Consider the following 26,447-nt stretch of genomic DNA (forward strand, 5'->3'; position numbering starts at 1 on the left):
TGCTTCACCTCATCAACCGTGGGCTCGCTTTGGCAACATCTGTCCCACAATATGAACAGACCAGAGAGCACTCTCCACCCGTTGGGGTTCAGCTGACCAGGAGCCAGATTTAGCCCGTTAAGTATCCGGGCAAAGTAAGGCTGCAAGGGACACCTCAGCCCATACTTAAAGCTCTCCAGATACAGGGTAACGTATCCCCTGGGAGGCCGGCTAGGTGTATCCTTTTTTCCTGGGATCCTAAGAGGTATCTCACCAGGAATACTATACCTAAGTCGGAGGTCATTGAGCTCGTCAAACGTGGTCGTACACGACATGTAGTCAATGGCATAATCACGCGACAAGGCTCTACCCCCTACTGTACCCCGTTCTTCTGGTCGTGATGCTCCTGATGGGGACGCCTCACTAGAATCATCCCCTTGACCCTCACTCAAAGTGTTCTCCGATCCAGAAGACCCTTCTTCATCGCTACTGTCGCTCGAGGAGGTTGTTTGGGGAGACATCCTCCTAGCGCTAGTACCAACACTAGACCTAATGGGCTCTAAGGGGATCCCGGGATCAAAAGCAAAATCAGCGGGCAGACTAGGCAAAAAACCTAGTTCGTCGTCACCAACCTCAACGACCTTCTCCTTACCCTTCGACATATCCTAAGTTCTAACCAAAACACCACCGCCAACTACAACCTCAAGCAAAGCAGAGAGAAAGGAGATTACCTACAACTAACCGATACCGAAAAAAAAAAAAAATAGAAAAAATACCTGAAGCAGGGACTCGGTCAGAGAGAGACAGGGATGACAGCTTTGGCGCCGAGGTTCATTCGCCGGAGAGACAAGAATGGAGAAAATGACGAGTTCGTGTTTGAAGATTTTGGGTTTCCTTACTGAGAAGCAAACTCTTGGGCTGCCAGCATTTAATGACGCATATTCCGAGAATCCCGTAACCGTCGGTTTGAAATTCAAATGGAGGGGGGGATTTCTGCCACGTCACCTCGTCCGCAATTAAATGCGACATGACTCCTGGCAGCCTTTTCCAAACCCACGCGAGCGAGTACTATCGAGTTTCTACTGCTGGTCCACTACATTACCCAACACCAGAAACTGGGGGACCGGTGTTTGGGAGGGATACTGTTTGGGACAAATGCGTCGAAGGGACCAGGAATGACGAGCAGACATCTGATGGCGGAGTTCTGCGCACCGGTGTTTTCCGTTAAAGCCTGGCGCGTGGAAGAACAGGAGCAGAAACATCCTGCTCGTCCACGATGTTGTCGTCCGCGAGGCCAATTCCTATAAAAGGCATGAGGCCATTCCGGCTAGAGACCGAGAGGCGAGGAGACCCGGTCGACGGCAGTTGGCAAGACGCGCTCTCCAGCACGAGAACCTAGGCACAACAGCCACGCTTTCCCCAGAACCGCGACGTAACACGCAAGATCTCACGGAGCCATGACAGCCACACTTTCCCCAGAACCGTGGCGTAACACGCAAGGTCTCACAGAGCCGTGGCAGCCACGCTTTCCCCTGAACCGTGGCGTAACACGCTAGATCCCATGTTTTGCCCATAACGCAGCAGTTGGAGTCCCATACCGTCTCGAAAAGAGCGGAAGACTGAGATTCAGAGGAAGCCTATAAAAAGGTAGCCAACGAAGGTAAAAGGGTTAGCATTTTTAAGATAAAAGAGAAAACCACAAAAAAGCCATAAGACCTGTGGCAAGCGTTCCCCGAACCTTCATATCTGACTTGAGCGTCGGAGGGTTTGCGCCGGGAGAACAACCGGCGTACTCTGACTTGTCTGTGTGTGCAGGGACATCCGGAGAAGAAGCATTACTAGGAGACCTCCTGGTCGTGGTAGAGTTGATCGAGCAGGGATCCTGGTCGTAGAACGAGGAGAACCGGAATCTCGCATCAACAAATGGTACAACTAATTAGAGCAATATGAACTTTGGTTCAAACTCATCCCAAAAAACATGATGATAACAATAATACAATTTTTTTTTCCTTTTCAACCCTGATATTTCCTATGTGTCAAGTTTCAAATGAACGTTTTTGAAAGTGAAGGAACTTGACAAGAAAAATTTCACATAGTTTTGATTTGAAAGTATTTTCTTAAGAACACTCCCAAATATTAAAAAAGGAAAAAAGGCTCTCAAACATTCTCTCAGCTTGAAGATCTGTGTTTTTGAAGTAAGCCAATTAAATGTTATGTGATTTGGAAATGGCGGGACACCACAATTTTAAGGAGATTTGGACCACCAAAAATGATACATGTGCTTCATGCATATAGTTTGGAAAACCCTAGATCTACAGGATTCTTGCCAATCAAAAACTATGTCTATGGATGTGCTTTGGGTTACAACTTAAATCAGCGCCATACCCCTGTGCATTAATATTCAAAAAAATCAATTGGGAGTCACAAATTTTTTGGAACCCCACTAGACATTTTGCAAGATTCATGCCAAACAACATGGCTGTGCTTTGTGTTACACCCAATCCCTCTGCCCCTTTGCATTTTTATGGCTCCAAATCAAGTTGGGAATCGCAAATATTGACTTGGAAACCATTAAAACCAAACCCACCACTTGCCATTTGCTTAATTGGTCTGGATTTGCCTGATTTCAGCCCTATAATATCTTCATTTTAACTTGATCCCTGCTTAAATCTAGCCAAGAATATCAAGAAAATTAATCATTTAAATCTTCATTAATTTTCTGGTTGGATATCTCTACAAAATTTAGGAGAAAAGTAAACAGAACATGGGGGTATCAACATCATTTGACCCATCTATTAACTTAGACCTAACCAGAAAAGATAGAAGGATTACAATGCAAGAAAAGTTCTTTTATATTGAAAACTTAATCATTGAGAAGAAGATTTGAAAGAAAGTAAAATCACACAGTTAAATTTTCTGGTAACCAAAATACTATTTCAATTTTTTTTTAATTTTGACATTTTTAATAACTAAAATGCTATATCAATTACATAAATTCTTAAAAAAAGTGATTTCTAATCTATTTTTAGGAGAGATTATATTTTATTTCTATTTAAAAGAGATTTAAACCGAAATATTAAGTGTTTGATAACATATTTATATACAAATGATCACACGTATGAGATTACAGTGATCCAGATAAGCTTCTAAAAGCATATATGTTTAATTAAGCAGTAAAATGTTCCTAATTGGCTATCCAAAACAACATTACCCATACCCACATGTTGTATTTTCCAAATTACTTGATATGTTCGTGGGCCATCTATTGATCTTACATATACATTTTCCCAATAATACAAAGTGACTAGCTAGAACCTTATTAATACAAATACAAGTACACATTCTTACAAATTCTCTCTCTCTCTCTCTCTCTCTCTCTCTCTCTTTTAAATATTCATGAGTTTCCTCTTTAGCTTTATGACTCTCTTCTGAAAAAATATGCACCCGCTTCACCAAAACAACATGAATGACTATGGAGATGACACGGATTCATCATCATGTTGTTACTTTCATCCCAAACAAGTTGTAATTGGGGTTTGTCCATTATGCTTGAATGAGAGGCTTCTAATCTTGGCTTCAAAGCAAGGCCATTCTTCTTCTTCTTCTTCTTCTTCTTCAGCTCATAGAAGTAAAGTCGTATCAGACAATAAGAAGCAAACCGGTATTAGTAATATTCCAAAGATCTTTGCTCTCGGTTCACTTCTCAATCGCTTCGAATTTCGCCATTGGAAATCTGATATTTCTGATCAACGTGATGCATGCACCAGCAGCCAAGAAGGTAACATTTCTTTTTTTCTTTTTTTGGGGGGGGGGGGTGAAATCTATCAATTGTTGGGTTGGCTTCTTACGTTTTTGCTAATATTTAGTGGTTAATTAAATGGGAATTATTATTTGAATAATGACAAAAGAATGGTCAAAGATGAGCTCGCCGGCTGTTGCTCAGTCAAGCAGCAGTGCTATTTAGAGATCAAGAATCTTTTTTCAGTTTTCTGTTCCTTTGCATAACTGATGAGCATATTTCAGAATTTAATTATTTTTAGTTAATGAAAAAATAAAGACTGAGGAATCAGGCCGATGGTGAATATTTGCAGATAATTTCGTAAACTCTTCATAACACCAGAAATTTTGTCCTAGTTTTGGTAGTTGAGATTTGGTCTCTTTGTTGCATCATAACTCTCTGTTTTCAACTTAAAAATTCATAAATTTCAACCGAAGTTGGTGAGGGAGCGGCATTAATTATTACTCACTACATCATCTAGATTTTCCATAGGCTTTCTGCCAAAAAGAAGAAAAAATAATAATAACAAGAGTAATAATGGTCTTTTTTTTTTTAAAAAAAAAAAAAGAATAATGGTCTTTTTGAAAATTCATGTAATAGGTATTATTTCTTGCTAATCATATTTCTAATTTTATAATTAATAATAAACACAGCATGAGTGTTTACGTGTTTGTCCTTGTCATTCATGTCAACACACGCATAGAAGATAGAAGATAGAAGATGTCTTCTCTTTTTTTCTCTCTCTCTCTCTCTCTCTCTCTCTCTCTCTCTCTCTCTCTCTCTTTCTTGAACAGTAAGCACTAATCAAAATCCATATCATTATTATTAAAATTTCGACAGTTGCTTTCTTATTTTGTGCCTTTTTTTTCTTTACTTTTCGCTGGAATCAGCCATAATTCACACTCCAATATTATTTAGCTTTTGCAGACTCTTTCATCTCAATAAAGTTTGAAGACAATGGTGTGGCATCATGGGAAAAGGGCACAGTCTCAAAGGTCTCGCTTGACCACTGCAGCATGTCATGGAATAACATCAACAATAGTAGTAATAACAATAAAAATGATAATTCAACCATGGGCAAACAGCCAATTGAGAAGGAGATCAACAAGAGTGTGATAGAGCATGCCAAACAACGTGGCGCGACGCTGAGGTGGCGAAAGCGGATTGGCCACTTGCTTCAGCTGGTAAGGTGGAAGGCTAGGTCCAGTAACAGGGGCAATGTGGATGGTGGAGTCAAGGTGAGGAAAGGCTGGATGAGGACTCTGACAAAGAGAGGAACGGGACCAAAGAATAAAGGGGTTGTTGTATAGAAGAAAAAGGACTTTCGGCTTGGTGGTGCTTGCTTGTGGATTTTCATTTGGCCCATTCACCACTCATGTTTACTCGCTATTATTGAGATCGTGTATGCTGCATATGGTTAACTAATTAAGGGTCAAAATAGCTTTATAGAAAGTGATTTGCTTTTAAAAGAACTCATTGGATTCTTTTTATTTTTTATTTTATTTTTTCTAATATGTTCTTGTAAACAGAACAGGCTGTGAAAATATCTCTAGGTAGCTTACATTGCTGCAATGTGTTGTGGCTTCAAAATTTTGCTGCATGGTAAATGGCACACATACCTCATAACCCAAAAAAAAAAAAAAAAAAATTGGTTTTATATTTCTTCCCATGCTATTAATGCCACGCCCCCATGTTAGTGGCACAAAGTTGGAAACATTCGGGGCCCCATGAGGGCCAAAAAATTATGTATCGGTAGCATTTGTTTTATACTCGTCCAATAATATGTTTACGAACCTTCGAGTTCTTCAAGATTTTGTGTCAATTATAGTTTAATTATTTTAACTTTGTTACTTAATAATCACAAAATCACCAATCACATACTTATATATATATGATTCCTAATTAATTAACATTTAAATTTCAAAATTTAACATGTATCGCGAAATTATGAATTTTCAAACACCCAGGGACAATATGTCTCCTTAAAATCTTGATGATTATGCTTGAATTTTTTTGCCCCACATGCCGATAAGGGCCTATTAAGCCATTAGTTACTTTGGCTAGAACAAGCTGTCCTAAGCCAAGATCAAGCAATATAGGACCATTTCTCTTAAAAAATAGGACCATTAATGGATGTTGAGAAAAGGCTGAAATGGAGTGGACGAAAATGACAAGACAAAAACAATCACCCAACTCAATCAACAACTACAATACACTAACAAGATGCCGATAAAAAAATCAATAAAACCATGGCTGCATTCGTTTAATTGCATTTGCCTGCGTAATTGGAATTCCATTCTATTGACTACCAAACGCCGGAAAAAGACTAATCAAATAGAAGAAAATATTGGTCGCCTTTAAAAAAAAAAATTAATAAATAAAATAATTGTGATTGAACTCTTTGCCAACAATTCTATTGTGATGAGCGATTATTATTATTAATTTTCATTATTTATTCTTCTGTTTAGTAATTATGAGTAATTCTGTATTTGCTTTTCTAATCCTCATAATACATCAATGTGTTGACTGCTAATTTTGAAATTCGTTCATCTTGACCCATACAAATTTGACGCACGTACAAGAATAGGTCAACAAACATAGTGTTATCTGTAGAAGATTTTTCGCATCTAGAAGAAAAAAACTCTCTTAATTTGTCAACTGGAGCAGTTAATTAGTTATACGACTTGTTGAAGTCGATTTATTGTGTCTAATTTTATTGCATATAGAATAAGGTTCGCATAATTTGTCGCTAAAAAAAAAAAGGTAGTCAAATGTTTTTTTTTTAAGAAAAAATTATTTTAAAAGATTTGGATGGAATGAGAAACTCCACCTGCTAAATATGTGCCCTTACTTTCTACTATTATTTAACTCATATGGCTATAAAGACAACACATATTTATGAATTGAGTAATGATACAGCCACAAACTCTTGTACAAACTGATGTGGCATGATAAGATTAGTTGAATTAAATATCACTTGGCCCACATAATTTGTTTTTATTAATTTATATTTTCATTCAACCAATCAAGTAATGCCACTTCTGTTTGTACAAAATAAGTTTGTACAAGAGTTTGTGACTGTATCATTACTCTTATGAATTATACCTTCCTTTTCATTTTTCTCTTTTTGAAGTTAAGACACGTTAGATTAAATAACATTCAGAGTTAAATTTCTTTGCCACTCTAGTGGTTCTACCCGACTTAAATCTGAATTAGTCGGGATCTAATGTGGTCTTCGGATACTAAATAATTTAATACACCGAACAAAGATTTCAATTGCTGAGATTTTCTTCTTTACAGACAGTCAGTTTGATCAATATGTTGTTTGTTGTTTGATTGTGAATAGTGCTACGTTCCTTTAAATATCACGTATTTGCGTAAGTGTGGACGTACATATGAGGGGGAAGAACCACGTGTGCAAGAATTATGTATAATGTAATGATTATACTTGTTAAGTAATTTCCTAAGAGATTTTATCTCAAGTGATGTTTTATTTATTCATTAGATAGTGAATATTTATAATTTTTAAATTATTTATTTAACCATTATCTAATGAATAAATGCTACATCGCATAAGATATTTAATTGATAAGTGTTGCTTTACTTAAATATATAAACGTTAGTATTGAGGATCTAAAAAAAAATCATGAAGATAGAATAAATATGATAAAACAAAGTTTTTGTAAATTTTAATTTTAATTTTTTTTTAATATTTCGGCATCTATTAGTTATTACTTACCACAAAATAATCCTTTTTTACTTTTCATTTTTATGAATTAACATTTATGGTAGTCTTTTTATACTTAAACCCCGACGAGTTATCACCCACGACAAAATAACCCTAATTAAAGATTCTGGTTCCACCATTAACTATTTGTATGTATGTATATGTATACATGCATGCTGCATATATAATAATCTACATAAAAATAAATTGGAAATCGTGAATGTTTGGCATGAAAACCCCTTGACTCTTTCAAGCCACCAAAATTGAAGAGCTAGTTAGTTCACTTGGTTAGAACTCAGAACAATAATAATAATAATAATAATAATAATAATAATAATAATAATAATAATAATAAAGGGGAGCGGCTTGAATTATTTGCTCAGTTGATCTGGTTACAAGATAAAAGCGCTTCTCTGGGAAGCTTTTTTTAGTCAACCCAGCTTTTAATAAGCACATTGGTTTGTTACACTTGTTCATAAAGAGAGAAAATTTTGCTGTCCATAGAGAGGTCCAAAGCATTAATAAAAATTGTAGCATTTTAGACTCGAAGCCATCCTGATAGGCTCTGCTGACTAGCTCACACTTTCTTTCTTCTTCCCTTCAATGCATTTTAATTTGGAACACAGTCCACGTGACAATATCTCTATCCTTTAAGACCATCGAGCAGATTTCAACATGCCTTCTTTCCTTTTTCCTTTTTTTCTTTTTTCCCCTTTTTCGGGGGGCTTGAACTTTCTTTCCTTTCCTGCTTGTTTGCCAAGAAATTTTTGTTGCTTTATTTTTCTTCTATCCTCAGACTACTGCAAAAGCACAAAGATTCAGATACACAAAAATACAGACCCTACCATATGGGATATGGGCATCTAAAGAAGATTATGCTTCTTTGTTCTTGATGAGAAATTATAGGAAAGGTTACAAAAGAAATTAATTCGTCCGCGCTCAGATACATGCAAATACACACACTCGCATACACATACCATTAAAAAAAAAAAAAAAAAACTTTAGTATTTAAATTAAATTTTGTAGAAAGAAATTAAAATACGTAAAGTTGCATGTGACATTAATTATTTTTAGTTTTATTCGAAAATTGAGAACTGCTTCGGAAACTTTGGCAATTAAACAACTCCGAACATGAACATAGAGTAAATTAAATTAATAACCATTATGAATGCGACTCATACATCATGTGGTGGCTTTTTTTTTTTTTTTCATTTCATTTTATTTATTTATTTTTTTTTTTTTTTGGGTGGAATATAACTCATCTTGTGGGGTTCGCTTTTGTTGCTTGTGCTGTTTGATGTGATAAAACGAGTATTCATTCACTTATTGCCACATGAATTCAATTGTTTTTTCTTATTTTCTGGGTATAAAATATGCAAAATCACAGCCAATTCAATCAACACCATGTGCTTAAACAGAGAGACATGCAAGAGACTGGAAAAGACAGCATTTGGTTTGATTGTTTTTTTTTTTTTTTGACTCGACACGTCTCTCTTACTCCATCCGCTGGGCTTCAAAACATGATGGAATGGCAGACATTGATTTGATTTTATCTGTATTTTTGGACGATATCCATTTAGATTTGCACCTCTTTTTTTTTTCACTTTTTCTCCATTGATTCATTTTTACGCAATCCTCTTAAAATCCTTCTTTTACAATTAAAAATTATATTTAAGTATAAATATTGTATTATAATCTCACACATATTTTCTTTCTCATCAAAACTCACAAACATAATTTTTTTTCTTCAATAACTAATACAATAGAATGATTATGAATAGAACCCAGTTTAAGAAATTATATGATTTTTAATTGTGTTTATTTAGAAAGAAGGGTATTTTTAACATTAAATTTAATGTAATTAAAAAAAAGATTTCAAAAGAATTTTCCGACTCATTTTTTAATTTTTTATTACTTATGACGAAAAAAACCCCAACAGGCCCACCCGACCCACCCGACTATGTTGATGTATAGCCCCCTGGCTGAAAAACTTTCAATTTATGGCTTTAAGGCCAGGCTAGTTATTGGACTGGATGTTTAAAACACGATTATGCCCATATCAGCCCAGATAAATTTAGTTGCCTGAAAATTATCTTTTTATTTTCCATGGTTATGCATTAATTCTCAATTAATCTTCGTACTTTCAAAAATTCATCCAGTCATTACTCATCAGATTCATGATTAACAAAAATAAAATAGTCTTTCTTAGAATTAAAAAAAAATAACAGAGGGAAAAACAGAAAGGATTAAATAGGAATTGATCCCCAACCCTATGACTAAAGGGAATTTATCCTAGTTTATTTGGTGCAAGGCCAAATATGAGAATTATTGCATTATTATTTGTACTAGAATTTTTATTCCCAAATTTATGTTCATAATTCAATTTAATTAAGTTCTATGTATGCGCATTGAAAAATATTGATATGTCATATTATTTATTATATTTTTCACACTGCACCCCTTCCACCCTCAACGTAAAAGTGTTCCTCTGAATTGATCCCACGACCTCATGCTTCCACTACAAAAATTAGGATTAGGGATGGCAAAAATCCCCACGGGGATGGGTACCCTCGGGGATTTTCCCCATTCGGGGAGGGTACGGGGATAATTTTATACCCAATTTTTTTTTCGGGGAGGGGACGGGGAAAATTTTTTACCCAACTTTTTATTCGGGGAGGGGACGGGGATGAGGTGGAATCCCCATCCCCTACCCATTTCCCCATTTTAATTTTTAATTTTATTTTTATTTTTAAAATTACTAATAAATAAATAACAAAATTATAAATATTGTTAAAAATAATAAATATCAAAATAGTTGTATGTTGGGAAAGTGGTCACCCTTTGCCGGGAATTAGTTGAAGAGTATTAATTGAAGTTTTCACCAACTGTTTATTGCTTTGATTATACTGGTAGTAGTTCTTCTACTAGATCTACAGGGGATTCTTATAAGAAAGCAACCAAATGGATGACAGGTTTTAATGATTATGTAAACAATGGAGATTGTGCAGTTGTTGCAGATGAATTAGATTCATATTTGGATGAGAAAGTTATATCTCGGATGGAAGATTTTAATATTTTGAGTTGGTGGAAGACAAATGCTAATAGGTATCCTACATTAGCTCGAATTGCTAGAGATATTTTGGCAATTCCAATTACAACAGTTGCTTCTGAATCAGCTTTTAACACTAGTGGTAGAGTTGTGAGCTCATACCATAACAAACTTCATCCAAGCACATTGGAGGCCTTAATGTGCTGTCAAAGTTGGTTACGAGCTTACAATAGCGGTATGAGTTTATTTTAATATGATTAATTTAAAATCGAAAATAAAAAATGTATTAGACTATTAATTATTCGGGGACCGGGGACCCTCGGGGATCCCCTGTTATTATTCGGGGAGGGGATGGGGATTCTCTCAAGCAATTTTGACGGGGACGGGGAGGGGACGGGGACATATGCAAAACATCGGGGATGGGTATGGGGAGATTGGTCCCCTCCCCTCCCCTCCCCATTGCCATCCCTAATTAGGATACGTTTTGGAAATAAGAATAAAAAACTATAAGTTGTAACATGCCATGAAATTTGAATGGGCAAAACTTTTTTTTTTTTTCACCTGCAATATATTCAATTTTTTTAATTCAATTATGAAAAATAAAATAATAAAAAAAAACGCGGTTTATCATGTATGGTCAGAACTCAGGGTGGTACATTAATTTTGTTTCATTAACCCACGTGGCGTTACGAAACTGAAAATGGTTTATCGCCCGCAATCTATGATGAAGTTTTACGTTAGAAGAATTTTTTCCATTTCCGAGACTGATTAGAATATTGGGGGATTTTTTTTAATACTGTTATACATTACTATTATTGATATTACATCAGATATTATAATTAATATTTACAAACATATATTATATAATTGTATGTCCGCTCCACTCAATTATTGATAATTGAAAAAAAACTGAAACTAACCTCATAATATTTTTATGGAGATTCGAACAGTGCAAGAATTCTTCCACTAGTAGGGATGACAAAATTCTCCACGGGTTTGGGGTCCCATGGATCCCCACCCCATATGGGATAAATTTTAAATAATTTTTGGGGAATGGGGAGGGGAGTGAGGGGAAAATAATCCCTAAATTCTTAATGGGGTGGGGTTTGATTTTGTACTCCCCACCCCACCCCCACCCCAATCCCCATTATATATAAATATATTTTTAATTCTTATTTAATAATTTTTATTTTATCAATTATAATGTCAATTAATAATTTTTTTAATTTTTATGCAATATAAACAATATATGAATGAAAGAAAATCCTATAATATTTTTCAATTCTGAAACATTGTTATATTTTCTTTTCTCTTTTAAGGTGCTACGCTCTTTAAATATTTTCCACTTTTAATATCATTTTATGATATTGTTTCAAACTTTTAGATATTTTTTTAAAAAAATTTAAATACTTTACAATATGATGATGATTTTATTTTAAGTCTCTAATTTTTAACTTACTAAAATAATGTATTTATACATATTATAAAATAGATAAATGAGGAATGAGGTGGGGATGGGGAAATCATTCCCCACATGGGAATTCTCCATCCCCGGCCCACTAAATTTATTGGGGAATGGGGTGGGGAATGGAGGCAAAAATTTATAACGGGGTGGGGAATGGGGTAAGCCTCCCCACCCCCACCCCACCCCATTGCCATCCCTACCCACTAGGCCAAAGACCTATTAATGAATATTGCAGGATTAATTTACTTAGAATGAGACAATAGTATACTTAGAATGATCTTCTCCATGGCAATAAAGTTCTTCTTACGGCTTTAAATCATTTATTTATTCATGATTATTTATTTATTTATTTTTGGCATCATTAATGCCCTAAGAAGCACTCAAGTTACACTCTGTTTTTAGTGCTTTTTGTACATGGACGTGATCATTCTTTTCTGAGCAAGATTTAAGAAATATTGACTAAAGCATTTTGGCCAAGTGCCTTGAGCTGGCCCTCTCTGTGGCATGCCATATTTGGGGGAATAGGAGGATCTGAGAAATCTCCAGTTGAGATTTGGTCGAAAATAAACTTGTTAGCAGCCTCTGTGAAGTGAACTCCATCCCAGCTTACTCGAGCAGAAGGGCGGTCGCACGACGAATCCACAACTATTTTGGTGCCGTTCACAAGACCTGATGCTCCACATACGGCATTAAGGCTGAAGTTGTACTTGTCAATGCCACCATACCCGCAGCAGCTACCAATGGAAGCTCAAATCCTGCATTACAACATTCTTCAGAAAGGAAAAGGACGAAACACATTCTCAGTACGGACGCCTGAATTATGTAAATACGTGAAGTTATAAACAGGAAAAAAAACAATTAAGATCTTCATGCAGTGTGGGTTATGCGCACTTCTTCGATACCGTAGGTTGTGTGACTTACTGACGTACCATATTTTTTGGGTTCCTTAAATAGGGAGTACTTGATGGAGTAGACATCAACATAAGTAAATGCAGCCGAAGGAAAAGCTTTCCTGAGTTGAACTACAGCTTCCTTCAACTTGAGATTGAAATATTGAGCTAATTCATTGTATGGCTTTACGCAGCCCGCAGAGTCCTTCAACGCTGGTGCTGAAGGAGAATCTAAAAAAACAAAAGCATAGCAACCCAAAGGTCCTGTGTTGTGAATCCAAAATGACCTCCCTCCGGAATTGTATATACTCTGCATCAACAAATTAACCCACACCTCATGTTTTGTTTACAGATATGATCATCAAATAAAGAGATATAATAAACTGTAGCATAGCATTTCTCATGTGAAGGTTACCTTAACGTTGTATGCGAAACTGTTGATTACATCAGGGACAGAGGCATAGATTTTCTCTATAGGCATGTCAGCAAACAAATCGGCAGTAAAATCATTCTGACCAATATCGAAAGTGTATAAAGCTTGGGAAAAGTATTCCTCCTGGGGCATTAAACTTGCATAGATTCCTCCTGCCAAAAAAATCATCGACCAAATTAAGGCTCTAATATATGAAAATAACTATTCCAATATTCATATTGAGGGTTCATGCACTTAGATGAATTAAATAACCTCGTTGTCTGATCATCTGTGATCTGGATTTGAACAGCATGAATTGTGATAATTGGATATCCAAGTAGAAAGGGCTGAATCCGAATCCTTCATTGGTTGGTAGGATTCTATCTGGTACTCTAATTGTTGATCCTCCGGTGGCAAGATTTGCTCCGTGACTGAAATTGGTCCCTACCGAATCAAGGTATGCGCTGAGATACGGCAATCCGAAACTCTCAGCTGAAAAATAAAATAAAATGAAATAAAAGGGTTAGGATCTTATAATCTTGATATAAACTTAATTATAATTTGGGCTCCGCAAAAAAAAAAAAAAAAATCAGATACGCGTACATTATTACTCATCTGCGGTTAATAAAATATATTTCTTACGTTTTATTTTATTAACTATGAAATCACCAACTACTAGTTTCACAGCTCAGATCACTTAGAGAATTTTGAATCATAATATACAATAGTATAGAATCAAAATATTTACGTACGAATAAGCAATATGATACACTCTATAGTTGGTGCAATTAAAGTAGCTTATATAGGATAAAAATGAAAATAGCTAAAGGATACCAATGAAATCAATGATGAGACGGCCATCGGAGAATCTGCCGGCCGGCATGTGAAAGTAAGTTTGGCCGTATGGCCAGTTAATAGGATACAAAGCAGCAGAGATCCCACCGGTATCTGAATTGGAGTCCCCGAAGTTAAAGATTGCTGGGAAATTGCAACTATTTGCAGCAAAGGCGGGGCTACTTATTCTAGGCTTAGCATAAGAAGAAGAAAGTAGCATACAGAAGAAGCAAAAGAGAGAGATGCCATTGCTAGGGAGCTGCTGCATAATGGAAGTGATCATACTTTATTACAAATATTGAAGTATTTTAGTTCATTACCTAAATTCTCAATACACCCAATCTCCAATTCTTTACTCTCTCACTTCTCAATTAGACTGAGAATTGAAGAGAGTGCAAACGAAACCTCTATTTATAAGCTAAGTAATGTTCAAAAGTAAAAAATAATGGGCTTTAAAATAATATATATATTTTTCACATGCTTCCCACTTACTTATCTCTCTTACTTACTCAACAGACTCAGTTAGAAAGATAGTTATTATTATTTATTTTTAAAGAGAATATCATAAATCACCTTCACTTTGTACGTGCATCATTACTCTTTCTTTTAACTTCAATTATGTTTGACATTTTGATCCCATTCTCTAATGATATAACTTAGATGCTAATTGCCACGGGTTCCTTACAAATATTACCTCGGCAGGGATCGCTAATCGCCATGCTGTCAAGTGCAAAAATTAGTATAATTTTTATGGGATTTTGGATCTGTTTGTTTGTTTGTTTGTTTTTCCCCTTTACCAGCCTTAAATATGATGCGTTTTACTCCAATCTTGGCTACAACTGTCTCTAGTCTCTTCTCCTATATGCGTTAAAAAATAATGATATATATTTTTATATCTAAAAAACACTTTTCATTAAAACAGCAAATGATGCCCGAATCCGTGACCATTAAGTCATAGCAGAATAATAATTCCCCGTACCGTCAAAAACCAAATGCCAAAATTCACAATTCAACCGGAACTTTGGATGGGTTTGCAAAATATTAGTATACGTGTCCTCTTTATAGCCAGCGAGTGATGGTAGGACTGTTCTTATTTTATTGGAAAATTAAGATGCCTTAACTAAAATATTTTCGACTGGATCAGCCTTGAGCCGGCCTGCATGCCACTCTTGGGAATATAGGAGGATTCAGAGAATTTTTCTTGAAACAAACTTGTTAGCAGCCCCGGCGTAGTGAGTTCTATCCCAGTTTACTGGACGAATCGACTAAAACATTAAAGCTATTGACATTACCTGCTCCTCCACAATCAACGTGAATGCCTTGACACTATAGTTGTAATACCCAATGTCACCATAGCCACAGCAAGCTACAAACGGGAGCTCAAATCCTGCGTTAAATTTTTCAGAAACCTGTAGGATCAAGCATATGATAGCTAAATATAAATAAACAGAACTTTTCCAGTGCAGGGGTTTCACGTGTTTTATAAATACATATTTCAACTATATATCAGTTACTAGATATATATTAAAGAAAGAAAAAAAAAAAAAGAACTCTTCTTATCGATAGTATGCGTGTCCTTGTTTGCATTACTTTGTAAACAAATTAATGTTAGGTGTGACTTATTGACTTACCGTATTTATTGGGTTCTTTGAACACGCAGTACTACTTGATGCAGTAGACATCAACGTATGTAAATGCAGCTGAAGGAAAAGCTTTCCCGAGATGAACTACCGCTTCCTTCAACTTGAGATTGAAAAACTGAGCTAATTCATTGTAAGCGGTTTACACAATTCCCATAATCCTTCAATATTGATGATAAGGGAGAATTATGCCCTATTTAGAATTGATGTTAGACGGCTATAATTTTTTAACCTATGGTATTAAAGTATTTGGTAAACTTAATATTGTTGTTTATAAACTAAATTGATTTAGTTTTATATTTATATGATGAAAAATTTATTATATCTTTATTAATTTTATTAAAATTATTATTTAAAAATTATAATTACTACATATTATTAACTTTTATTTTATCATTATAATTTTTTGCGCAGCACCATAATTCCAAACAGTACCTTACCAGAAAATAAAACCCAAACAATCTAAATATCTTAAGTTGTGAATCCAAAATGACCTACCTCCTGAACTGTATATCAGTATATACTTTGCATCAACAAAACTACCCCGCTGTAGACTTTAGTAATCTGAGAGCGACTACAATGTAGCATTTCTTGTCTGACGGTTACCTCAATATTTGATAAGAGACATGGTAGCAAATAAAGCAGCAAGTAAAATCATCCTGCGCAACATCAAAAGTGTATAAAGCTCCGGAAAAATATTCCTCTTTGGACGTTAAATTGTCAAAGACTCCTCCTGTAAAAATGATCATCGATCAAATTAAGGATGTAATATCGAAAACAAATTATTCCAATCAGTATTAAGGGTTCATGCAATTAGCTCAAATAATTAATTAATTACCTTGTTGTCCGGTTATCTATGACCGGGATTTGAATTGTTTGAATTATTGGAACTGCATGTCCAAGCGAAAAGGACTGAATTCACTGATACCACGTATGATTGAAGTTGGTAGTCTAATAATGGATGATGTTGTGGCAAAATTTGCACCATGTTCAATAGCAGCTTCCAGGGGCGGATCTATTAAGGGACTGCCATGGGGCATGGCCGCTGTAAAATAAAATAATAAAATAATAACAATAATAATAATAATTTATTGCTTAATATTTATATTAAAATAAACATTTATTAAAAAAATATTTATTTTATAGGGTTGAAAAATTTTTTTGGCCCCTCCAGTCAAGATTGGCTTGGCTTGTTCCGCCCTGGCTGCTTCAATCAATCGTAAGTCTTGACAACGAGGATTGTTAGCCTGCAGCGGACCACTTATTGAAAAAGACCGAACAGGAAAACTTCGCAACGAAAGTGACCCGGGTCGTCCTAGATTGAGAAGGAGAGTGGTCCGTAAAATCAACACCTCTGTGATCAATATTTCAATCTAACCAAAATCTTTATATGTATACTTTTATTTTCATTTTTCAATCCTATATATGGTTACGAGCACATGACATGATATTACTAGACATTACATATTGAAAGCAACACTGATAATTTGATATAGAGATGGTTTTGCACCAAAACACTTGTGTATTGCTCTTATCCGCATTTTGTAAAGTATAAACGTATTTTCTGCATGATCTTTCATGTATGCAACTTATTATTGACAGATAATAGCGTTTTAGCACTTTTTTTTTTTTTTGGAAATGAATCGATGGTTAATAAATTAAGGCATTTCAGACTCCTAATAGAAGTACCATAAATAATTTTACTAATTAATTACCAACAAAATAAGCCGGTATTTCAAGTCAAAATGCATAATTTTGAATGCCTGAACAACCAACCAAAATTAAATAATAAGCTGAAAATGAAGTATATATAGCAATGTGATACCAATGAAATCACTCATGAGGCGTCTATTGGAAAAACTCTGAGATGGCTTGTGAAAGTAGTTCTCTCCCTAAGGCGAGTTTCGGGGAGTAAAAGCAGCCAATCGTCCAGCATCTGAATTGGAGTCCAAAATTAAAGATTGCTGGAAAATCAAGCAGAGACAGGACCGTCGGTGGTGGTGGTGCCGATGGTTGGGTATGCGTGATGGTAGCTGGCAGTGCCTGTCGGTGGTGGTTGTCAGTGGTGGTGGCTGTGAACTGTGAAACGAAGAGGAAGAGGAATACAACGCCAAAGGTTGTGAGATGAAGAGGAAGAGAAGACAATTTGGGGCTGCCATTGGTTTTGCCTTATCTAAGTCAAAATGACGTCGTTTTAATGAGATTGAAAACAAAAAATAAAAAAGTTGAAACGGCGTTGTTTGGATTAATTTTAGGATTTGATCCGGGGTTTAACTCGGGGTCAGTAGCATTTTCCATCTTTCTAAGAGTACTTCCTAATATGTGTTTGGGGAACATTCTTGACAGGAGATAGACATGAGCGTGGTTGAGAGGCCCTCGCTTTGATTCCCACCCTTTTAGCATCTTACTTTCTCAATGGCACTTAAATTATATTGGGGTTTGTCTCTTAACAATGTTGGCAGCACAACCTCACTACTTCCAATGAATTTTATTATACATAAACATAAAATTAGAGAGTATTTACTTAAAAAATCACTTGGATTTTAGTATGTTGCCGATTTACAGAATTAGTGGGGGGCAATTTGGTCCAAGAACATGCACTACTTTCAGAATTCAACATCCTAAATTAATTTTTGACATTTAAATCAAGCCTGCCACGTTCATCCTTATAACAGCCTTTTAGTAGTTCAAATTTGGAGAGCGCGGTTACACCAAACGACCAAACCAGCCAAGATCGATTTGTACACGCTGGACGCACGAGCGCACGTAAGACAAGGCCAAATTGACCCTATTTCGTACTCCCTTGTGCACAGGCGTTCACACAAGTTAAATCTGTAAGTATATATATCAAGCCTTTAGTTCTTAATTATTTTGTCACTGTGGGATTTACCACTATTCACTTCAATTTTTCTAAACCAATCGATCTTGACCCGATGATAGCAAAGTTAGAGGCGACTTTTAATTTGAAGGGTCAAACTTTTCGAAGATCAATGCCCTTTATTTCAATTATAAGATCAGGCTAAGGCTTGGCCCAACCAGGGCCCGTTAAACGAGATGTACGATTAAACGATTGTTACTCGGCAAGTTTTGGATTTTTGGTTGGGCTTACGCTAGGGATGGGACGACTTGTCCTGCTTGCAATTTCCAATTTCGATAGCGTCGTCGTTTAATTTGGAGCTTAGGTTTACGTAATTAGTGGATGATAGTTTAAAATTCAAACTTTAATTTTTAAGTTCAAAAGATTGAAAGTTGTTATAAGACAATTATATATTATCCATCAGCTAGCTTACCTTTGTAAGGGTGAACATAAAAAAATTGCTTTCAAAGATTGTTCTTCATGGATCAACCCATTTATTGTTTTATTATTGATCAATTTTGGTATGCCTGCAGACTGTAGTTACCCTAATATATATTTTTTTAATTATTAATTTTTTGAAAAAGGTGAGATGGCTGGTAAAGTCCAATTTTCAACTTGGGTGACCGGAAACTAAATGAACATCTTTGAACACCGTCAGGCCAAATCCTTGTGGGACACATGGCCGCAAAAGTTTGCTAAATGCTAATAATTAAAAGTATATAAAACGATTAAATTTTATTTGATAGCAACGAAAAAAATCCTGGGTTTATATGATTTTCGTTGGGTACAAAGCAGTGCGTGCAGTTTATTAAAAATAATAGCCGTCCAACAATTTATTAATTAAATTCGATGAGAGTGAAAGCATATTGTTTATTCACGTGCATATGCACCAGCATATGGCTTCTAAATTAATCAATCAAAGCTCTGCGACATGCCATCTTCAATGGAATACGAGGATCTGAGAAAGCTCCAGTTGAGATTCGGTCGAACACAAACTTAGCAGCAGCCTCGGTGTAGTGGATTCCATCCCAGTTTACACGAACTGAGGGACGATCACAAGAACCAACAATGAATTGAGTGCCATTGACAGTAGCCAATTGTCCACATTCAGCAGTACCACTGTAATTGTACTCATTGTCACCATAGCCACAGCAAGCTACCGTTGGAAGCTCAAATCCTGCGGTTCATTATAGTAATAAACAATTTAACACGTGACTGAAAATAAAAAACATGCAACTTGACGCATTAAACTTGTAACCCAAGCCTTCATATGACTAACTACCATATCTTTTGGGATTCCTGAATAGAGAATACTTGACGGAGTAGACATCCACGTATGTAAATGCAGCTGAAGGAAAATCTTTCCTCAGTTGAACTACAGCTTCTTTCAGTTTGAGATTAAAATTCTTGGCTACTTCATTGTAAGGCTTTGCGCAACCAGCAAAGTCCTTAGCTGAGGGAAAATTGGCTAAAATATAGGGCAAGCAACCGATTGGCCCGGTGTTGTGGATCCAAAATGATCGAGCCCCCAAGTTGTATATGTTCTGCAAATCAACACAACTTCACTATTAGAGCCCATTAGGAATTGAGGTGCTCACGCTTTTTACCTTTAATGCAAAGTAAAAGTAAAATCAAGATGCCCAAGCCCAAATGTACAGTAATCAAAGATCTTAGCTGTTGTACTTTAAACTGAAGCATACTATGTATAGTCATAAACTTGGCTTTAGTTACTGGCCAAAATACCTTAACGTTTGCTGAGAACTTGTTGATTATATCAGGGATAGATTCATTAACTTCCTCCACAGACATGTTACCAAAGAAGCCAGCACCAAGATCATTCTGACCGATATCAAAGGTGTATAGAGCCTTGGAAAAATATTCCTCTCTCGGCATTAAACTTGCAAATATTCCTCCTGCAAAAAAGATCCAATCAAGGCATAATATATAAAACAAGTTGGATGATATCCAGGGGCGGAGACAGCATAGTAATTCACTGGGGGCTTTAGAAAAAATTATAGGCTTGATTATAAATTAGTGGGGGCTTTAGAAAAAATTATTGAGAATTTTAAGAAAACTAAATTAATTATTAAAAAAAAAAATTTCCAGTGGGGGTTTTAGTCCCCACTGGTCCTAAGGTGAATCCGCCCCTGATGATATCTAAGACAATTCATGTTTTATGGAACTAACCTCGATTTCTGATAATCTGTGACCTGTTTTTGAATTGACTGAATTGTTGCAACTGCACGTCCAAGTAAAAAGGACTAAATCCGCCACCGGGTATGATTCTGGTTGGTAGTCTAATAGTTGATGCTGCTGTGGCAAAATTTGCTCCATGACTGAAGTTGGTTCCTAGAGAGTTAAGGTATGCGCTGATATATGGCAGATCAAAGCTCTGAGCTGAAATTTCCATTTTTTTTTTCAGTTAAATTGGTGAAATATCAAATTCTCTTGAGCAAAGGCTCAATTCGCAAGTAAAAGAAAAAAAAATTAAACTAGGGAAAGAATTAGGAAAAAAAAAATCAAGAGCACATCCGTTGGTGCATATTTTAATCCAACAAAATCTTCAGCTATGTGCATCTATTTTGAATTTACAATCGTGTAGAAAGTTACAAACACGTGACATGATTTTACTAGTAATTTTAGTTTATAGTACTGTTTTTTTATTGTCGAAATTCACATGTTACGTAAGCCGAGCAGTACTGATAATCCGATGTAGCGATGACTTTGCAGCAACATGGAAAAACAAATCCACGGATAGTATTGCTCCAGTTCACATGTTGAAAACTACGGACATATGCCATGCATGCAACTTATTACGCACACATAACATACTGATTATCTTAAATTTTTGGAATTGATGGCCAATAAAATAAGCTTAAGGTAAGGTATTTTAGACTCTATTTGGTACAGTTTATTAAATAAAATTTATAATAATAAAATTTATATTAATATATATATATATATATATATATAATAAATACTAAATTATAATAATTGTAACATATATTTTTCACGTAAACTACATAAATTATGAATTATATAATTTTACGTGGTTTACATAAACAATATCCGATTACAATTATTATAACTTAAAGCTCCCCGTATATATTAGCAATGTGTCGGTATCAACGACGCTCAAAACTTTTAATTGATGTCAGAATTTTTTGGTACAATTCCCCCCACGTGCATAAAGTAGCTTTTTCGAGGCTAGTTTGGGAAAAACATGTTGCAAAAACTTAAAATCCCCGGGCCCACAATCATTAATTTTTAATTCTTACTCCTACCAATTATCCGTCAAGCAAAAATTCAGTGGACGAAATTTTCAAGGCATTGTGATAAATCAGCTGAAAATGAAGGTAAAGCAAAGTGGTACCGATGAAATCGATGATGAGACGTCCATCGGAGAATCTACCCGCCGGCATGTGGAAGTAAGTCTCGCCATAAGGCGAGTTTGGCGGAGAAAAAGCGGCGGCCAATCCACCAGTATCCGAATTCGAGTCGCCCAAGTTAAAGATCGCTGGAAAATCACAAGGTTTCTCAGCAGAGACAGGGCTGATTATACTAATACTAGCACACGAAGATGACAATAGCATACACAAGCAAAAGAAAGAGATGTGAGGGTGAGGGAGCTTCATCATGGAGACAAGAAGATAAACTCCTGATGTGAGAAATTATTATTGAGAGATGAAGCATGGTTTATAAATAGGCAAATGCTATGTTACATTTCACGTAACATACACATTTTACAACAATCACGTAAATTGTATGACTCATAATTTATATGGTTCTTGTGAAGTGTGTATGTTACATAGAGATTTTCTTATAAGGGTTTAATTATAGTGTCACAGTTGTATGGTACTAAAGTTGGATTCAATCATTAAATTTAATTTTAATAATAATTGTAGACTAAATTTAATGATTGAATCCAACTGTAATAACATACAACTGTGATAACATAACTTTAACCCCTCCCCTTATAAATATATATAGTGATGAAAAGTGGAATTTTACAAGGTACTTGATATTTGATTGATTGATTAGTAGGCGCAACGACAAGTCAAAATACAAATTTTTGGTTTTATGAATATTTTATATTCATCTTTGGTAGGAGCAAGGCGCAGCCGGATACCATAATTACACTGAAAAATTGATGCATCGCCTACACTGTAGTCCTGACTATTCTTAAAACAAGTTAGAATTTGGAAAAATTGACTTTGCAAGTTCAACTCATCTTACCTAACGTATACTCCTCAACTACTATTGATATTGGTGACATTTTCGGAAATTCCAGACATATGTTATCGTAACTTAATGAACAGTCCATTAAAAAAACGCAGTCATACAAGCAATGAAATGTACGATCACCTACTTGGCAAATTTTGTTTGGTGGTATGCTATGGGACGGGACGACTTGTCGTGCTTTCAATTTCCAATTTAGAGCTTGAGTGTCGTGGTTTATTTGATTTGAAGATTTGGTTCGTATAATTTTCGGATGCTAGTTTTATATTTAAAATTTTTATATTTAAGTTCAAATGATTGGAAGGTTCTGTAAGACAATTACATATTATCCGCCGCGCTGACTTAGAGGTAACGGTGCACAAGAAAAATTGCTTTCAAAGATTGTTCATTCTTCACGGATCAATCCATTTATTCTTGATCAGAGTTGTTAGATTACCTCTGTTAACGCTAACGGTGAGGTTTGAAGATCAAACATTTCATCATTCGTCATATCAAAACCTAAAATACTATATCCACAACCCACACGTCTAAGCTGTATCAATCAATTTCTATCAGAATTGATCTCTTTCTCTAAAAAATCAAAATTAGAATTAACCTCAGTGTCAGCGTCACCTTATATCTATATTTCATGTTCTAAAAAGGTAAATGTTAATGTTTAATTGTTTATAGCAGCCGGTCAAGGAGTGGGGGCATTTTTATCCTAGTTAAAATAACAGGGACCTCGCAATAATTTTCGTTTTAGAATAATGAGATTTACACACTCACAGCATTTTCATATTCATTCCTAAACCAGCTGTGATCTATCATAATAAGAGTTTCGGAATCCGCTAACTACGCTCTAATCGGATAGTATAAGTCCACTCATGCGCGTTAATAAAGAGAAATTTTCTTCCAACCCTCAGCAGATTTCTAAGAACGTTATCATGAATTTGGCAATTTGCCACAGTCCACTAGCTAATTGCTCATGAAAAAAAAAAAGAAAAATGCTGCAAAAGCTAATGCTCCTTTAAGCTCTTCAGTCATTCAACTCAAATTTAACATATATCACAATCTTTTACACTCGAACTGGAAGCTGCTTTCTAACTTCTATCGACAATTAATTCAACTCCCTTCTAACTCCACAGTTTTTCTCTCACTTCAAGTTTCTGATACTTCAGTATATAGATCTTATAGAACAAGGTAAATACAAAGACAAAAATAAATATAAAACAAAAGGACTCAAAAGCGTCTATACAAAAATAACCACGCAGAGAAAATTCTTAGTATAACGTTGCCAATGCCATTCATATATCACAAATGATGAAGAAGCTCAAGCCGTATTATCATGAGAAGAGTGGAATGCCAGATTCCTCACTGGATGAAGGCTGTAAGGCACGTATTCTAACATCATATTTTCTACGACCAGAAGCACCAGGGACTGAAGGTGAATCTGATCCATTTGATTTGGGTGAGTATGCTGAGGTTTTGTCGGTATAAGCAATTCCAATAGGGTTACCACACTTACGGCAGAGAAGTTTGGTTCTATGGCGCAAAATGCCCCACGAGTTTTTGGAGAAGTGGGGTATGCATTGCAACTCATCAACTTGAGTAAATCTGCTCTCATCTATGTCTACGAACGATATTATCCCTCGCTTCATAGATTTTCCGTATTTTAATCCAATAGATGAGATGTTTCTATTACAAGAGCTAAGGTTTAGCTCATACCCACAAGAACCACAGCTGCATGAAAAACCCGGTGTCATGTTCTCTCTTTATAAATAAAATCAAGATTTTCTATAAAATAAAATAAATCCAACTACGTTTTGAAAAACCAAAGAAAATTCAACTTTAATCTAGAATACCCAATTTTTCTTGGTATTTCTAACTCAGTCTACCAGTCATTCAAAGCAAGAAACAGAAATACAATAGATCTTAATACTTTCCCTTTAGATGATAAGATAATAGCTAAGGAAGGCATCATAACGTCAAGGAAAGTAGGTGATACATTGAATACAGACATTGGGTTCCAAGATATCATCAGACACCTTAGAATTGATTGCTAATATTTGGTTCCCTTCCTAATGAATATCAAAATATTGAATTTAATGCCAGCTTCCAGTAGCAAAAATGAAAAGTATGTGCATTCAGACAGTGAGAACAGTTGATTAACTGATCGATTCTATGTGGTTTCTAAAGTGGTCCTATCAAGCATAAAGGTCCAATAATAAAACTCTGATTCCCCAACTTGCCTTCAATTGATATCATCAAAACATGGGAAGCTGAAAACCAAGAATCACAAAAAGTTGAAGATAAGTCCAAATAGAAGCATGTAACAAGTGACAGGTTCCATTTGTTACAGGTTGTTGATAGTTTAATTTTGAAAAAATGCACAATTTACATAAGCTATGAAATTCTGAAACATTCAATATGATTATTTGAATTTTCAAAAGAATACTATTTTTCTGATTACCAATATTTTCATCCCAATGAATCGCAACCAATTTGACATTGTCAAGTGGATGCTGCAGAATTTGTAATGAATTTCATGTTAATGCCAACTCAGCTATTAAATAGAAATATAGAATAATTGGTAAACAAGATAGATGAATAACACTACCCTTTACAGAACAATACTACTATGGAACATAAATTACTTATTTGTAAATTACAAAATGTTAACAAATGGCAATCATTTGGCCAAAAAGAACAAAGTAACTTGCCTTAGGGCAACTAGTTGCAAAAGCCTAAAATCAGCCAGTATCCACTGCATTTCACTCAAAATATCTATTATCTGATTATGCCAAAGCTTGACATTTCTTGGAGATTCAACCTTTCCATTTTGTTATATATAGTTGTCCACCAACCAGGTTAGATATAAGTAATCAATACAAAAGCAAGATAGAATTCATGAACACATATAAACCTCTTTTATTTTACATAAACTACAGAGTAACTTGAAGAACATTAAGTTGCTACACATACACTTAGATTCCCAAGATCAAAATATCTAAATACGCATCAAATGTTATAATTTCGGAAAAATATTAAGGGCTATCGATCCTAGCACCATGTTACTACTCACTAAAAGCTCAAGGTACCACTATGTCAAGCATCTAATAAAAACAAACATCTCTACAACTAGTTGCAAAAGCCTAAAATCAGCCAGTATCCACTGCATTTCACTCAAAATATCTATTATCTGATTATGCTAAAGCTTGACATTTCTTGGAGATTCAACCTTTCCATTTTGTTATACATAGTTGTCCACCAACCAGGTTAGATATAAGTAATCAATACAAAAGCAAGAGAGAATTCATGAACACATATAAACCTCTTTTATTTTACATAAACTACAGAGTAACTTGAAGAACATTAAGTTGCTACACATACACTTAGATTCCCAAGATCAACATATCTAAATACGCATCAAATGTTATAATTTCAGAAAAAATATTAAGGCTATCGATCCTAGCACCATGTTACTACTCACTAAAAGCTCAAGGTACCACTATGTCAAGCATCTAATAAAAACAAACATCTCTACAACTAGTTGCAAAAGCCTAAAATCAGCCAGTATCCACTGCATTTCACTCAAAAT

General features: G+C 35.3%; 3 protein-coding genes and 2 pseudogenes across 4 annotated transcripts in view; 1 reads left to right on the plus strand and 4 right to left on the minus strand.

The window, feature by feature from the left end:
• The first annotated feature begins 3,293 nt into the window (after window positions 1-3,293).
• LOC18041238 lies at window positions 3,294-5,229 on the plus strand. 2 transcript variants are annotated; one of them, XM_006434127.2, is made up of 2 exons: window positions 3,294-3,757; window positions 4,676-5,229. In XM_006434127.2, exons 1-2 carry the CDS (start codon window positions 3,418-3,420, stop codon window positions 5,065-5,067), a joined length of 732 nt encoding a protein of 243 aa, XP_006434190.1. In that variant the 5' UTR covers window positions 3,294-3,417; the 3' UTR covers window positions 5,068-5,229. The 2 variants fall into 2 exon arrangements, with proteins under 2 accessions (XP_006434190.1, XP_006434191.1); XM_006434128.2 differs by having other exon boundaries at window positions 4,685-5,229.
• A 7,111-nt stretch (window positions 5,230-12,340) lies between these two features.
• Window positions 12,341-14,506, minus strand: LOC18041240 (annotated as a pseudogene).
• Window positions 14,507-15,399: 893 nt separating this feature from the next.
• Window positions 15,400-16,814, minus strand: LOC112098200 (annotated as a pseudogene).
• A 2,570-nt stretch (window positions 16,815-19,384) lies between these two features.
• On the minus strand, window positions 19,385-22,336 carry LOC18042413 (esterase). The gene is made up of 5 exons (XM_006434130.2): window positions 22,005-22,336; window positions 20,819-21,028; window positions 20,375-20,544; window positions 19,914-20,175; window positions 19,385-19,808 (listed from the first exon to the last, which is right to left on the minus strand). Exons 1-5 carry the CDS (start codon window positions 22,267-22,269, stop codon window positions 19,540-19,542), a joined length of 1,176 nt encoding a protein of 391 aa, XP_006434193.1. The 5' UTR covers window positions 22,270-22,336; the 3' UTR covers window positions 19,385-19,539.
• A 1,521-nt stretch (window positions 22,337-23,857) lies between these two features.
• The window catches only part of LOC18042414 (uncharacterized protein At4g08330, chloroplastic), a 3,848-nt gene continuing 1,258 nt past the window's right edge, over window positions 23,858-26,447 (minus strand). The window contains exon 2 of the mRNA XM_006434131.2: window positions 23,858-24,589. Within this exon, the coding sequence (XP_006434194.2) occupies window positions 24,193-24,589 (397 nt within the window). The 3' untranslated portion in view covers window positions 23,858-24,192. The remainder of the gene's footprint in view (window positions 24,590-26,447) is intronic.

This window comes from Citrus clementina, unplaced genomic scaffold, assembly GCF_000493195.1.
Source record: "Citrus clementina cultivar Clemenules unplaced genomic scaffold, Citrus_clementina_v1.0 scaffold_5, whole genome shotgun sequence".
NCBI lineage: Eukaryota > Viridiplantae > Streptophyta > Magnoliopsida > Sapindales > Rutaceae > Citrus > Citrus x clementina.